Source organism: Procambarus clarkii, chromosome 70, assembly GCF_040958095.1.
Source record: "Procambarus clarkii isolate CNS0578487 chromosome 70, FALCON_Pclarkii_2.0, whole genome shotgun sequence".
Lineage (NCBI taxonomy): Eukaryota > Metazoa > Arthropoda > Malacostraca > Decapoda > Cambaridae > Procambarus > Procambarus clarkii.
The window spans coordinates 17,108,252-17,123,010 of record NC_091219.1 but is presented as its reverse complement, the minus strand read 5'-3'; the positions used below and the strand labels follow the sequence as shown (position 1 = coordinate 17,123,010).

The window sequence follows — 14,759 nt, the reverse complement described above, 5'->3', positions numbered from 1 at the left end:
ACTATAATACAGTATTTGTTATCAGTCAGTCTTCACCAAGAATGACCTTAAAACGTTACCCAGCATACAAGCAATTTATATACTACTGATGAAAATATTGATGAAACATACTACTGTATGTAATACTGTATACAGATTAACAAGAAGGATATACCTAAACTGATTGGGAGTTTTAAACTAAATATTCTGGATCTGATGAGGTATTTGGAAGTAAAAAAAAAAAACAGCGTTGAATGTAATGAAACACCATCTTCTGGGTGAACCCTGGAGGCTCCCTGGAGCTATTGGAGCCCCTAAATATATTAGACCGAGGCTTTAGCCTAAGGAGCTCAACCTACCGGGGACCACGAGCCAGAACCTGGCCCCCCCTCAAAGACGTTGCAGGGAGCAATGGCCCTGGAAAAAACCCGCGGTGGAGGTTTTCCTTATTTGCCATCAACCGGGGTTAGGCACCCAGAAAGGTAGACATAACAAAAACCCCACATGTAAAGAAAATTATAACTAAAACCTGAAAAGAGTGGTAGACTCCCTCTAATCTCAAGGAAACGAGCAAATAAGCAAATGTCACTCCACTGCTACAATGCCCTCCCCTCTCCGAGAGGGGGAGCCCCAGACCTCCCCGCACTGGCTACTCGGCCCTCCAGTTCAGAAGCTGAGCATCAAACAACACAAAAAACTGCCAACTGGAGGGAGGGAGGAAGGAAGGAAGGGTTGCCAGGGAGTCTCCGGGGCTCACCCAGAAAATGCAGTTTCATTACATTCAATGCTGGTTTTCTATGGGAAGCCCCTTCGGCTCCCTGGAGCTACATAACTAGATAAGGTAAAAGAGGGACTTACCCAGGCGGTGGCCATAACAAACTTCTCAACACAAAGTCATGACAACTGGCTGCAACCTACAACCCAAAGAAACACAGGAATGCCCAGAAATAGGAACGTTAACCAAATAACGGTCGCCCAGGAACTTTTTCAACTTCCAAAATCCCTGCGCCTGAATATCAGCCCAAGACATGTTGCCAAACATGGCAGCCAATGCAGCAAACTTCCTAACATCATGGGCACGAGGATAGACCTCAGGCTGGACTTAATAATCCTGCGGACGACTGGGAGACCCGAGCCCTGGAACAGGGAATGAGGGAAACCAGATCAACCCAAAGCGCATTCCCAGCCACCATAGCCAAAGTGCAGATAATGGTGGGGAGCTGTAACCAGACAACACATGATGAACCCCCGGCCTGACCAACTAAGCATCAATGACCCAAGGACCTCACCAGAAAGCAGCCGTCTCATTCTTCGGCAGAAAAGAAGGAGAAGGCTGCAGCCGAACAAACCTACCATCAGGATTTAAAGAGCAGAAACCCCTGCACAGAAGAAGAGCCTGCAGCTCCTTCACCCAACCCCCAGAGGCCAATACCAACAAAAAGAGAGCCTTGGAAAAACAATCTTGAACCAAAGTGGCCACCACAAACCAAGGGAAGGAAAGATAGGAGAGCACCCTGTCCAAGGACAAGGACGGCTCAGGCAACGCATGAGTAAGCCGGAGGTGAAATAAAACATGAGAAAGCTTACGGAACAGGGCAGAAGAGACATCCAACCCGAACGAAAGCTGGAGCGGCTTCGCCAGTGCAGCACGATATGAGGTGACAGTATTAGGCATCAAATGAGGTCCTGAAAAAGCCAAGACAACCAATTCAAAATAGAAGACAACCTATGAAGTGCGAGAGAAAATGGCAAAAAGAGTGCCAGGAAACTTCATACGGTCGCCGAGACGAAGCTCTCAGGTGGGACACCATAAACGAAGCCACCTGATCACCATACGCAGACAAGCGGACAGACTAGGAGCCCACACCAACCAGTTGTCGTGGTAGGGCAAGACCCAAACCCCCTAGCAGACACAGATGGGTCACCACGATCCAGGTAAGATGCCTGAATACACGAGGTGCCAGATTCAAGTCAAAAGGAAGGCAACGAAAGTGGTAATCCTGAGCCCCACCTCAAAACCTTGCCAGTCCTTGAACCCTGGATGAATAGGGACATTCCAATACGTGTCCTTGAGGTCCAGGGACACCATCCAGGCCACCGGCTCCAAAAGAAGCCGGACCTGAGACAGAGTGGTCATCCGAAATAAGGGGCAAGGAATCCAGGGGTTCAGACAAGACAAGTCCAGAATGAACCTCAGATCCGCACAGTCCTGTTTCGGCACTGGAAACAGGTGGGAAACCCATCTGAGGGATAGAGTCGTTTTGACCACGCCTTAGTGCACCCATTTCAAGATGACCCAATGAAGGGCAGGGGAAGAAGACTTCCCCACCAGCCCTGAACCCCCCAAAGGGGGAGGAGACCCCCAAGGCCACAACAGGGCGGATGACACGACCGAAAACACCCACGAATCATGGGACCAACCACGAGCAAACAGAGCAAGCCTCCACCCCCATTGCCCCATAAACAGTGCGAACTGCGAAAGGCCCAACACCCCTTACGAGAAGGCAACCGCCAAACAAAGCCATCATCCTGCCGACCAGACGACGCCGGCTCCGAAGGCAACGTCGGCTCAGAAGCTCACACCAATGGCCCACCTCGACCAGAGGAACCCCAAGCCCTGAACCAACCCCGGTTCTCGACCCTTCCGAGAAGGCCGAGAACAGCTACCCCTGGAGAACAAACAAATCTGACATAGGACGACAACTAGACAAAGCTGCCTGCAGAAACTGCGTGACAGTAGCCTCCGCAAACAGCAACAGACAAAATGAGGACGAAAACCTAAGAGCCAGAGCCCAAGCAGATTCCAAAGAGAGCAAGTACAGCCTGATGGCATGCAAGGTGAGAAGCAAAGAACAGACACACCTCCTCCTTCAGGATAGGCACAAACAGCTTCAACAGTGCGGCCGATGCCCTAGCCGCCGAGGACACTAAACCAGATGAAGGCCTGGCACTCAACACATCCACAGCCTCCTCAAGCCAGGCAGACAACAACTAGAGAAGGGTAAAGAAGCACAAGACTAAAGCCAAGTGCCCACGGGCGCGCAAATCCTCTGCAGCTAAGGATGCAGAAAGAGTAGGAGCCTGCACTTGCAGCTGCACAAGGCTAACATCCCGAGAAAGCACAGGGGCGAACAAGCACTCATTAAAGTGCTCAAACTCGTCCCCAGGTAAACCTGCATAATGGTAAACGTTTCTCACCACTCAAGTGAGCGAGCGGAACCAAGAGAACTCATGCTATGCCAAAACGAAAAAAAGGGCAGTCTGCCAGCCAAGAAGACTCTGGGACCTCCAAACGCACCCAATACAGGGAAAAAGAACAACTCAAATAAGGACGGGTCCAAAACAGAGTTGGAATCCGGGTCTTGTAGGAGGTATGCAGCAAGAGCCTCCCGAATCTCCCGCAGGGAAATACGAGAGGCAGAAAACCTCCGGAAGGATGGGGCCCTGTCCCCAATGGAGCCCGGAACCAAACCTGGGGAGGAGCCGAACTCAAATCATACTCATACGAGGAAGGGGGGGCCCAAGAAAACCCCTCCCCCTGCAACAAGAAGCCCCACGAAGAGGGCACTAACACCCAAGCAGGGTCAAAAGTGGCCCAAGGCTCCCAGGTTGACTCCTCCCCAGCCCTGGGATCCCCTAAGTTGGGACACGGGGCAGAGTAGTCCTACATACCCTCCACCCCTGAAGAAAAGGCAGAGTCCAAGGGAAAGGCTGAAAAGGAGGGGGGCCTGCTATTGGGACCCAGACGCTTCGGCAGGAGGAATCGGCTTGAATGCCTACCTCCCCAACCTGAATGGAGTAACCCCCAAAGCTGCCGGAGTCTCATTACCAACTAAATCCTACTCTGATGCCGAAATGCTCAGACATTTGGGGGGCCGGAAGCAGGGGGAAGAGGTGTCGGATGAACAACAGAGGAAGAGCCATGAACAACAGAGCGCAGACTGATCCAAAGTCGACAAGACTAACACCAAGGTTCGGGTCCCTATAACCAAAGCAAGTCAACTGCGGGGCATCTGGGTAGGAACCAACCTAGCGTGTTGCAGCAACCTAAACCTAGCATGCAATGTGGATGCTGCCTGTACCCTAACAGTAATCTCATCAGAATAGTACTGGAGAATAAGCAGGGAACATGACTCGCAAGTCTCCGGGTCAAAGGTGTCATTGACCGAACAGGCAGCATGACGGAGGCAAAAAAGGTGACTGTCACCCTGAGACAAGGGCACACAGCAACCTTCGAACCCGCACAAAGTGGACTGGAACTCAAAAGACACATCCATTCGTCCACCGAGCCTTGACAGGGTTTTCCAGGACCCGTAAGATGACTGCTACGGGAAGCCTGGAAGCCTGGTTAGTGTTGCTAACCGGTTAAGACCCAAAGCTAACAAGGGGGAGATCAAAACACTAAAACCTCCTGTGACGTGTAGAATCACAGAGGCCTAGCAGAGGGCCACCAAAATATTATAAGTGGAACGATAGCCACACCAGCCAGACTAGGCAAGAAAAACAAAAAAGAAAAATCCTGCAAAAATAAAATAATCCCAGAGGAAACAGGAACCGGTCACCACATAGGTAGGCAGGAAGCACAACACCTTGATGCCCCAACCAGCACGAGACCACTCCTTACCCAATCTTGAGGTTATCTTGAGATGATTTCGGGGCTTAGTGTCCCTGTGGTCTGGTCCTCGACCAGGCCTTCTTTTTGTTACACACCCCCTGGAAGCAGCCCCTAGCAACTGTCTAACTCCCAGGTACCTATTTAACTGCTAGGTAACAGGGTCATCAGGGTGAAAGAAACTCTGCCCATTTGTTTCCGCCTCCACCGGGGATCGAACCTGGAACCTCAGGACTACGAATCCGAAGCGCTGTCCACTTAGCTGTCAGCCCCCCCCTGGGGCTGGGGCCCTTGTTTGCCCAAGGCCAAACAAGGGCAATGAAACCCCAATTGGCCCCAAGGGCGGGGTAAATGCTGAGCAGCAAGAACCCCTATGAAAATGGTTATCCCGAACGCACCAGGAAATGGAACTCTAACACGCAAGGGGCACCTAGAGTAAGAAGCCCTGCAGGCCCAGCACTGATGAGGAACACCTGGCCACCACACACAGCACTGCAGAGGTCGCCACAAAGGCAAAACACCACCTTGAAAATCAAGGCCAGAGAAGACATCTGCCCCAGACCACATTAGCTAACAAGCTGGAGTGCTTGACAAGATAACACTTTCCACATGATCCTCATAAATAAAGAAGAACAAATTATGGACATCACAATCTCAAATACAGTACAAATTATTGCAACAAGCTAACAACCACACTGAAGAAAAAACAAATATAAATTCATAAAATGTGGCCAAAACCCATGGTCCACAATAGGGGACAATTAATAACTGATAATTTTACACAAGTATGGACTAGAACAAAACCTATAAATTATCAACATTGAACTCTCAAATTCCAACATAATGTGGACATTAAATACATAAGCATACAAAATCTGTATATAATGTGTCCTCTCTGAAAAATACCTGAAAATGGTCTATCTTAGAATGTAAATGCCACATTTGCCAGTGTACAAGATGCACCCCTATTTTACGAGGATATTTTGTGTGCAAGAATTTTTTTTTTACCTCCTTTTAGAACAGCTTTATAGTGGTTGATATTTTGGGCAAGATAATTGTTAGACAGGATGTGAAACTTGTATATCTGGATGTGATGTTTTGTGCTAATGCGACAGGCCACCAGGGCGGTGCACCCGGGGGTAGCGCACAATCGCAGTGCCATGGTTTTGTTGTTATCCACTCATTGCAAATGGTTGACAGGAGAATGAAAGTTTAACATTCCTTTCAAACTTCTAGGAGCATTTTTCATTTAGATAATGAACAAATGTCTCTTAAAGGCAACAGTCATTAAATAATTATAACATATCAGGTGCGTGTTATGTATGTTGGGTAAGGAGGCAAGCGAGATGATGCGAGCTTCCCTCACAACTGCCGACATATTGTCAGCAATTTTTTGTAAGCTTGTGATAACAGACTGTAATAATTTGGCTATTTCCAATATTTTATTATTAACAATGATTTTTGTGCCTGGCAAACTTACCCAGCGTGCTCGTTTGGCTCTCTAGCTTATGGTGCTTGGTCTCCCATCCATTATACAACTGCATAAAATTCAGGACAATTTTTTATACATTTAAAAATAAAAAAAACACGTCTTATATGCCGACAAGTACAATAATTCAAGAGAAGAATGAATGCTAAGAGGAAGGGAAAGAGGATGAAGGACCACCAAGAGAGCTAATAATGTCATCATGAAGAAAGAAATAAATAAAATAACAGCATATGCAAAGATTGGCAGGGTGCCTTCAACCATTGTGGTAGATTGTGTCACCTATTGTCTGGGACAGATGAAGTCATGGGATTGGGAAAGGGTTAAGGCAATGGGCAAGAAGGGCTGGGAACCAAAACCAGGGCTAAACGAACTACGAGGGAAAACAAAAGAACTTTGCCAGCTAAGGTCTCCAACGTGGCCAACACAGGAAGGAGCAGCTGGTTCGGGAAGAATAGGAACAAGCACACTAACTCAATTCAAGGAAAAATGTGTCCATTGTGAACCACTTGTGATATAGAAATGATGCCCCAGACTAGAAGCTTTTGGTTCCATGAAGAGGAAACCGGTTGACCTGTGGATGATCAACCATATCATGAGGCCACAGGAAAGAGGCTTCGATCACTGTCCCCCACTGTTGAAATCAGAGTACTGAGAGAGAGACCCCAACATCATCTGACTTGTTATTAGTGTGGAGGGCATTGAGGACTAAATCCTGACAAGATAGAAATGAGGCTACCCTTAGAATCCAGGGGAATGAAATGATCTGAACCCCTCCTGCTTAGGTACTTCCCACCGGTTGACCAAGAGGTGGGACCAAAGAGCCAAACCTTAACCCCTGCAAACATAACTAGGCAAGTACCGAGTCACCAGGGCACAATCCAAATAACGACAGAGCTCAGCCATGTAGGAGCTGGAGACAGAGTGAACTGGCCATCCTCCAGGTGAGGCAGAGGCAACAAAGAAAGTCAGCTGAAAAGGGTCAAGTTTTGAAGGCCAGATTTTCACAAGATTCCTCGGAGAAAACAGCGAGGGATCATTAACTGCAGACAAGGGATACAATGAACACCGTGACCTCATAATGTGGCTGAACTAGCAGGTCGCCCAGCAAAATCCCTAGATCTAGCACCATCAAACAGCTCACACTCACAGGTGAAAGAACCCAGGAATCCAGCAGATTGCATTATTGAAGTGATAGGAATGGCCACCAAGATCTAAAAACACCAATGCCCATCCTAAAAAACTGCAAGGTACGAGATCAGATATGAAAGCCAGAACATCTGGCCAAAAGCAAGTATCAGATAAAAGAAAAATCAGGAATGAGAGACTGGCCACATTAAAAGCTACAGACAGAGGTGGGCCAGTCTCAAGTGAAGTGCGACAAGCAAAGCATTTTAAACTTAAACTTGGTAGGAATTACACTAACTAATAATGGGCCAGGATGGACCGAAATGTCGTAGTTGCTTTATTTACTGATGTGTGGATTGGATATTAACTCTTCAACCACATTATTCTAACTCATTATCTGCACATGGTGAAGAAGGGTGTAAACTCCACAGCAGCAGGGCAAGCAAAATAGTCTGTACTTATGCATATTAAAAACCAGCCTGTTTAAAAAAAAAAAAAAATTATATTTTTAAGTTTAAATGAGTATTACTTAACTGCTCAGATCAGGTATCTCTGGCATCAGCTAGCCTTTTACTGTATCCCACCAGAGAAGGTAACCCTGATATGGTCAGAATGCAGTGGAATATTAGGACAGATACAATGTTAGTTACAAAACCATAATCATGACGCATGCAGAATGCAATGTTCCAGGGGAAACTAAAGACCACCTAGCAGGAAGCAAGAGGCTAATGGTGGACTCAGCAGAGGCTACAGGTGTTGGGTAGACTACACCAGGCAGAAGAATGAGGGGACAGGCTGGTCGAGACCCCAAGTCACCGGGAATGCCATCAGGCGGCAAATAAGTGCCTCACTGTTAACGTATTTATCCTATATTCACCTAGTTGTGCTTGCGGGGGTTGAGCTCTGCTCTTTCAACCCGCCTCTCAACTGTCAATCAATCAACTGTTACTAACTACTATTTTTTCCCACACACACACGCTTTGATGACAACATTGGTCTTGTTCACCTAAGGGTTCCTAAATTCTTTCAAGCAGTTACTTGTGGCTTATGGTTGTGTGTTCCCAATTTTATGGGTTTTCTAATCCCCCTGCTTCCCTCGCTTCAGATTTAGCCAGATTCTGGCTTCCAGTAGGCAATGGATGGATCTGAAGAGGCCTCATGTACCGAGTTAAGGCTTAGATGTAAAGCCTGCCAGTGGCTGGCTTTTAGATGTAATGCCAGCGGTACTAGATTTAATCTAAAGGAGCTACTGAGGGGATCCTCCCAGAAAAACCTATAGCACCTGCACAAGTGAACAAAACAAAAACCACAAAAATGCTAGGAACTCTGAATACACAGTACAGTATTTTAATAACATATTGAAACATTAAAGCTTTGTAAAGAGAAAAAGTTGGGATAAAAATCAGAAGGTTTATTATATCATGACTGCATATTTCTTAAAAGTGAAATTTTTTATCATTAAATTTAAGGAGTTATACACCATTGTATTAAATTTGTTCTCATTTCTTTTCAGGTCGATGTATGGTTCTTAAACTGTAGGAAACAAGAGCAGACACCTAGAAAGGGATATAAGAAAAATTAAATCAAATATAACCCCTTAAATATGATAATTCAAAAATACATTTTTTAATGATGTTTATAAGAAGCATGCGCAAAATTATAGAAATCAAAACATTCTAATACTATTTCAATTTGTGAATTCTTAGCAGTTTTGTGGTTTTGCTCTATGCAGGGTGCAGGGGCCATAAGTTTGTTTTGGTGCCAGTTGCTGGATACACACAACTTTACCTTATGACAAACTACAGTTGCTAGCTATTTTTACTTTTTTATTTCAGCTTTTAACATAATTACACTGTAACTAGACAAAGCAACATGCCTCATTAGAGCAGAATTTAGAATTTAAGGGTTAATATTACCACACTACACTTGTATACTGTGTATTTTAGCATGCACTAATCTGTGACATGACAACTGACAAGACTTGGTGATGGAGCAGCACTTCGGCTTCTTATCTGCTGATTACGTCTAATCCAGAGAGATAACTCAACCCCCCACCCCTCCCCAAGTGCTGTGCTTTTTTTGAGGATGAAAGGCACTCAAATAAAATTATTTTACAAAATATTAATTATTCAAAATTCATATGCACAACTTCTAAATGCTTGTAATCACCAAATTGCAAAAATGCACTCATCACAATTATAAATTTTTCTAACTGCAAGTACAGTAGACATTCTCTTTTCCACTGCCCTATATGATACGACTTAACATTAATTTGCTTTTCACACTGTAATGATTTTTTTATTTTTAGTCTATTTTCTAATAGAAAACATAGACCAAGTGGTGTGAATCAACTTACTTAAATATACAGTAATTAATTATTGTACACATAATTACATGTTACAATAAGCAAAACAATATAATACAGTACTGTATTGTATATGTTGATTATGTCACAAATAATAAACAAGTGTGAGGTATAAATGTGAACAGTTTCATGGTGGTCTTGCGAGCAGTTTGTGCTACTTCATGGGGCCACGTTTGATTCTGTCACTGATAAATGATAGCATGTATCTGGTCCACATACTGTACAAGTTTTGATAGCCAGAAGATCTGGTTTAACATTACAGAATGTGGAAACTTTATATCTAGGTGTCTGGATGAAATCTAAGTATAATGGGGAATTATTTTTTTCTTTGGAAAGGGTTAGAAAGAAAGGGTTCTTTTCATTGCAGTAGAGGATTAAAAAAATGCAAATTACTGCATTTAAACAAAATATTCAATATAGGCCTATGAATTCATCACAAATTACAAAATTATTAGTGGAGTTTGTCAATGCAATATGGTCCTCATAGTGTAGTGGTAAGATACTCCCCTGGCGTTTCGCGAGTGTCTTACTCGCAATATTCACTTTATATATAAAGTTTGTTCAAAAGTTAGTTGGTTGTGAACTAACTAGCACAGTTAGTTCACAACCAACTGGACCAAGAATTTAATTCCCAGGCAAAGCAAGACATTTGGGCACATTTCTTAATATGTAATGCATCTGTTCACCTTGTCGGTAAAGAACCGACCCCATTTACGTATTCTCTAATACAATATGCAACTAACTGTGTTGCTGTTCTTGTACTAATCTATTAACCAATACTAACACAAATTAATCAAGTCATTCATTCAAAGAAAACAAGATTACAGTGAAATTTTCCCTGAAACATGGGATATTATTTCATGCCGTAAAATATCCACATCAAATATTAAATAATAACTTGAACCCTTCAGTCCAGTATTAGAATCAATAAAAAAAACTGATCTCTGTAACCGAATCAAACAAAATAATTAAAATCAAGCCTCCCTTCCTCCTATACATGGGCAGAAAATTGAACAGTTCCTAGTGGCGTCACTAGACCCGGGGAAGGAGGGAGGAGGCCATTGTATAACCAGCAAATCTCTCGTGAGGAAGCACTCTAGGCAGCTACGTTCATACTCGTGACCCGAGCTATCTTTACACTCTCTGCTGCCACTATTATAAAATAACAGGAGTACAGTACATGTATTTCATTTCTGGTTGTGTAAAACATTAACATTTTATTACAGAGCCCTATAATATTATAACAGACAACTGTGATGAGGCGGGCGAACGCCCAAAACAGGGTAAGTCTCTCTTATAATAACCAATAATAATTTATGTGCCATATCTGTGATTAGGAGGTTATTTGCAGTAGCTATATTGTATCCATCCAGCAGATCTTCTGTGGCAACCTGAAGAAATTGGCGACATCTACTTGTGGCAACAAGTGAGGACGTTTCGACGCCATAGCCCAGAACTAGCTGTTTGCTCATATGTTCCACACTAATATGTAAATTGAAGCCTTCAAATCAGATAAGGCGATCAAGTACACAACCAACTCTAGTAGATTAACCAACTAATTATTTAGTATAAATTTTCCTGCCAATTTAGAATTCTCGATTGATAGGCTACAACTAAACCCCCCTCCCCGAACTTGTATAGGAATATGACTTGTGGGAAAATTTAAATTCATACAGTCCACTCAATAAAACATACAGTCCACTATGCTATCATAATAAATAAATAAATTAATTAATTATACATTATATATTAGAATACATTAATTAATTAATAAATAAATTAAATAACAAAATCCCACGAGTCAGAATTCCCCACACACCCGGCAGTTAGGCAACTGTTATGGGTCACATCCTGGGAAGGTTAGTCATTGGCCTGGGGAAACCTCTATAGGCTGAATAGACCTACTGCACTGCCCAAGACATTGATTTACCTTTATTCATAACTGCGTTATACAAATAATTACAGTTGCAAATGGATTGGACAAGCATAAACCCGCAAAGTTAAAATTAGAGTTTATATTAATCCGTATGGCCAATGCATTACTGCACAAGGAATATAAATCATAAAAATATAATTTAAGACCCAGTGACAAGAAAACATTACTAAAATACATGAACATTTTTAAACTTGTATTGATAAACCATACATATTACTTAATTCAAATACCAATTCTGAAGCTTTGCTTAAAGACATTAGTTTAAAAATATTTGTTGACAATTAGAGGTGTGAGGTGCATGTTGGCAAAGAAAAATATATAAAGCACACGTCATATTAAATTTGGGATTTAGATACTGTACAATATATAACATGAATTTCTTGAAATTTTCCACATTCTTTGAAAATTTGCATCAACAGATTCATGGGCTAGACAGGTTCACATTCACTTGGAACATACAGCTCATGTAGCAGGCATATCATCTTAACAGGATTTATATTTTTTTATATTTATTCATTATTTATATTTTATTCATTTCTTTATATTTATTCAAGCCCTCTCTTTGTGACAAATTCCTTAATAATGTGTGCCCAACCACTTTAGCAGGGCGGTAGAGCGACGGTTTCGCTTCATGCAGGTTGGCGTCCAATCCCCGACCATCCAAGTGGTTGGGCACCATTCCACTACCCCTGCCCCCGTCCCATCCCAAATCCTTATCCTGACCCCTTCCAAGTGCTATATAGTCGTAATGGCTTGGCGCTTTCCCCCGATAATTTCCTCCCTTCTTAATAATGTCAAGTATTCAGCCGAGTTATTGTTTTCCACGCTGATTTCTTGCTTTATTCTTTCCTGTTGGCTTGTTAAATCACTATACACCTCAATCATTTGTTAGTTGCGTTTTTCTTACTATCAAATATATATTTATTGTAAAAAGTTTGAATAACAGATTATAAGCAAATGTGTGAAAATGACCTTTCCTGGGTGGGCTGTTCCCTTCAGACACAAAAAATATAATTTGTTTGTGAATAATTTCTTCAGGAATTGGTTCAGGCAGCAGGCTGGGAAGGAGACCGCAATATCCATGAGGATGGACTCCTAAGGCAAGTCTTAACCATTTACCCCATATACAATTTTGCTTGTGAAGGTCAGTATTTTAAATTTCCATAGTTACGAACCATACAAACTGAGACAATGGAAACGCATTTACTGTATATGTATACACACACACACACTTCTATAATGCTAGTGTTGAGACAGAGAGAGAGAGAAGAAAACCATTTCAAGTACCTTACAGAACCCACAATGCCAAACATTCTACCATAACCAAAACATATCTACCAAACCTCATTTGTATACAACGAATTTTCCACTGTAAATTGGGCTAAAACACATTCACCTAAACAACGAAATGTGGCGAACATTAACGAAATCCCTAGTGTAACCTCCCCCTTAACCACACTCCTTCCCCTCACACCCATTACCCCTTCATCCCTATATTAATCCCACCTTTACAACACAAGTTAATGCATCATAATAATTTGGATACGTCCTACTTTCTGTCCAAAGTGTACTCTGAATTCCTAAAATAGCTGGATAATTAAAGGGCAAAGAGTGTCTTACTCACCATCTTTACTGTTGTCCGACTCGTCGTCTGTGAAGTAGTAAATATCTGGAAGAGGAGAAGTGTGTCAGGGCGAGGATTTGGGTGTATTAGCCAATGTAAACAGAGGAATGAGAGAGTACACTCACCCGCCATGTTGAAGTAAACACAGCCACTGAGGGCCCCGCGCTCCCTGGCCGGTGACGTCACACACATCTCCAGGGTTCCAGCACCCGCCGCTCTACCACACTACCACATTATCTACCACACTACTACATTATCTGTCACACTCTTTATCATATTACCACACTCTCTACCACACTATCTACAACACTACCACACTACTACGTTATCTACCACCCTCTTTATCATATTACCACACTCTCTACCACACTACTACATTATCTACCACACTACTACGTTATCTATCACACTCTTTATCATATTACCATACTCTCTACCACACTACCACACTACTACGTTATCTATCACCCTCTTTATCATATTTCCACACTCTTTACCACACCCCCATACTTTCTACCATACTACTACTACACTCTACCACACCTTCACACTCTCTACCATACTACACACTCTCTACTACACTACCACATTCTTTGCCATACTACCACACTACCACACCCCCATACTTTCTACCATACTACTACACTCTACCATACCACTACACACTACTACACCATCACGCTCTCTATTGCACCCCCACATTCTACTACACCACCACACTCTATTAAACTCTCTACTACACCACCACACACTGTACTACACCACCACACTGCCACACTCTGTACCACACTACCACACACTCTCCACCACACTCTTTACCACACCACCACACACTCTACCACACCACACTGTGACGGTGTGGTAGATATAACGATATAACAATTGTGCCGTAAAAGGAATTCTTATATAATAAGTGTCCTTAAAACTAAATATCGATGAGAAGAATGGTCAAGATGATTAATAACGGGGTGGTTAATGCAGTAAACATATAATGGCAAATACCAAATATTACTTTTATTATTTTGTCTTCATTTCTTAACGGAAGCACATTAAGTTAAGACAGGGAAGTGTCTGAAACTTGAGATGGGAAGGAGCTATGAGGCTGTGATGGTTCACACAAGCGTACCATATGTTTGTGACACTTCATATGAGCGGGTGAAGGTCATATAGCCAGCGGCTACACTTCTCGCAAGCACACTAATAACACCCATTCATTCTCTACGCAGAAGTGATTTTTTTTTTAAGATCGTTTTATTGTTTAACATACTTCATTCACACCATATAGCTGCACTGTTTATCTCTGTTGCACACACGCGCACAGTATACCAATGTACACAATGATGATTGACAAAGTAGACGCATATATGCTAAAATTCAAGAATGAATTCAACAATTCAATTTTATAAGAATGTAATTACTATGCTATGTATCCTCACAATCCCAATGTACCTTCTTGTATATATATATAAATAAAATAATAAAATAAATTCAGTTAATTTGTTGCCCGCAACGCTGTGCGTATTAGTGGCTTTAGGCTTAGTATATACTGTGCGTAAATCACGAAAGTTAAGACGTGATGAAAAAATGTGTGTCAGACCACGGAGGAAGAATTGAAATAGGAATTTCCTT

At 42.8% G+C, this 14,759-nt stretch overlaps 1 protein-coding gene across 2 annotated transcripts in view; it reads right to left on the bottom strand.

The window, feature by feature from the left end:
• LOC123750434 (serine/threonine-protein phosphatase 4 regulatory subunit 1) overlaps positions 1–13,315 on the bottom strand; it is a 365,399-nt gene extending 352,084 nt beyond the window's left edge. For both annotated transcript variants that reach the window (XM_069311602.1, XM_069311603.1), the window contains exons 1-2: positions 13,256–13,315; positions 13,131–13,175 (exon numbers count right to left, since the gene is read on the bottom strand). In XM_069311602.1, the coding sequence (XP_069167703.1) occupies positions 13,131–13,175; positions 13,256–13,262 (52 nt within the window). In that variant the 5' untranslated portion in view covers positions 13,263–13,315. The remainder of the gene's footprint in view (positions 1–13,130; positions 13,176–13,255) is intronic.
• Between the last annotated feature and the right edge of the window lie 1,444 nt (positions 13,316–14,759).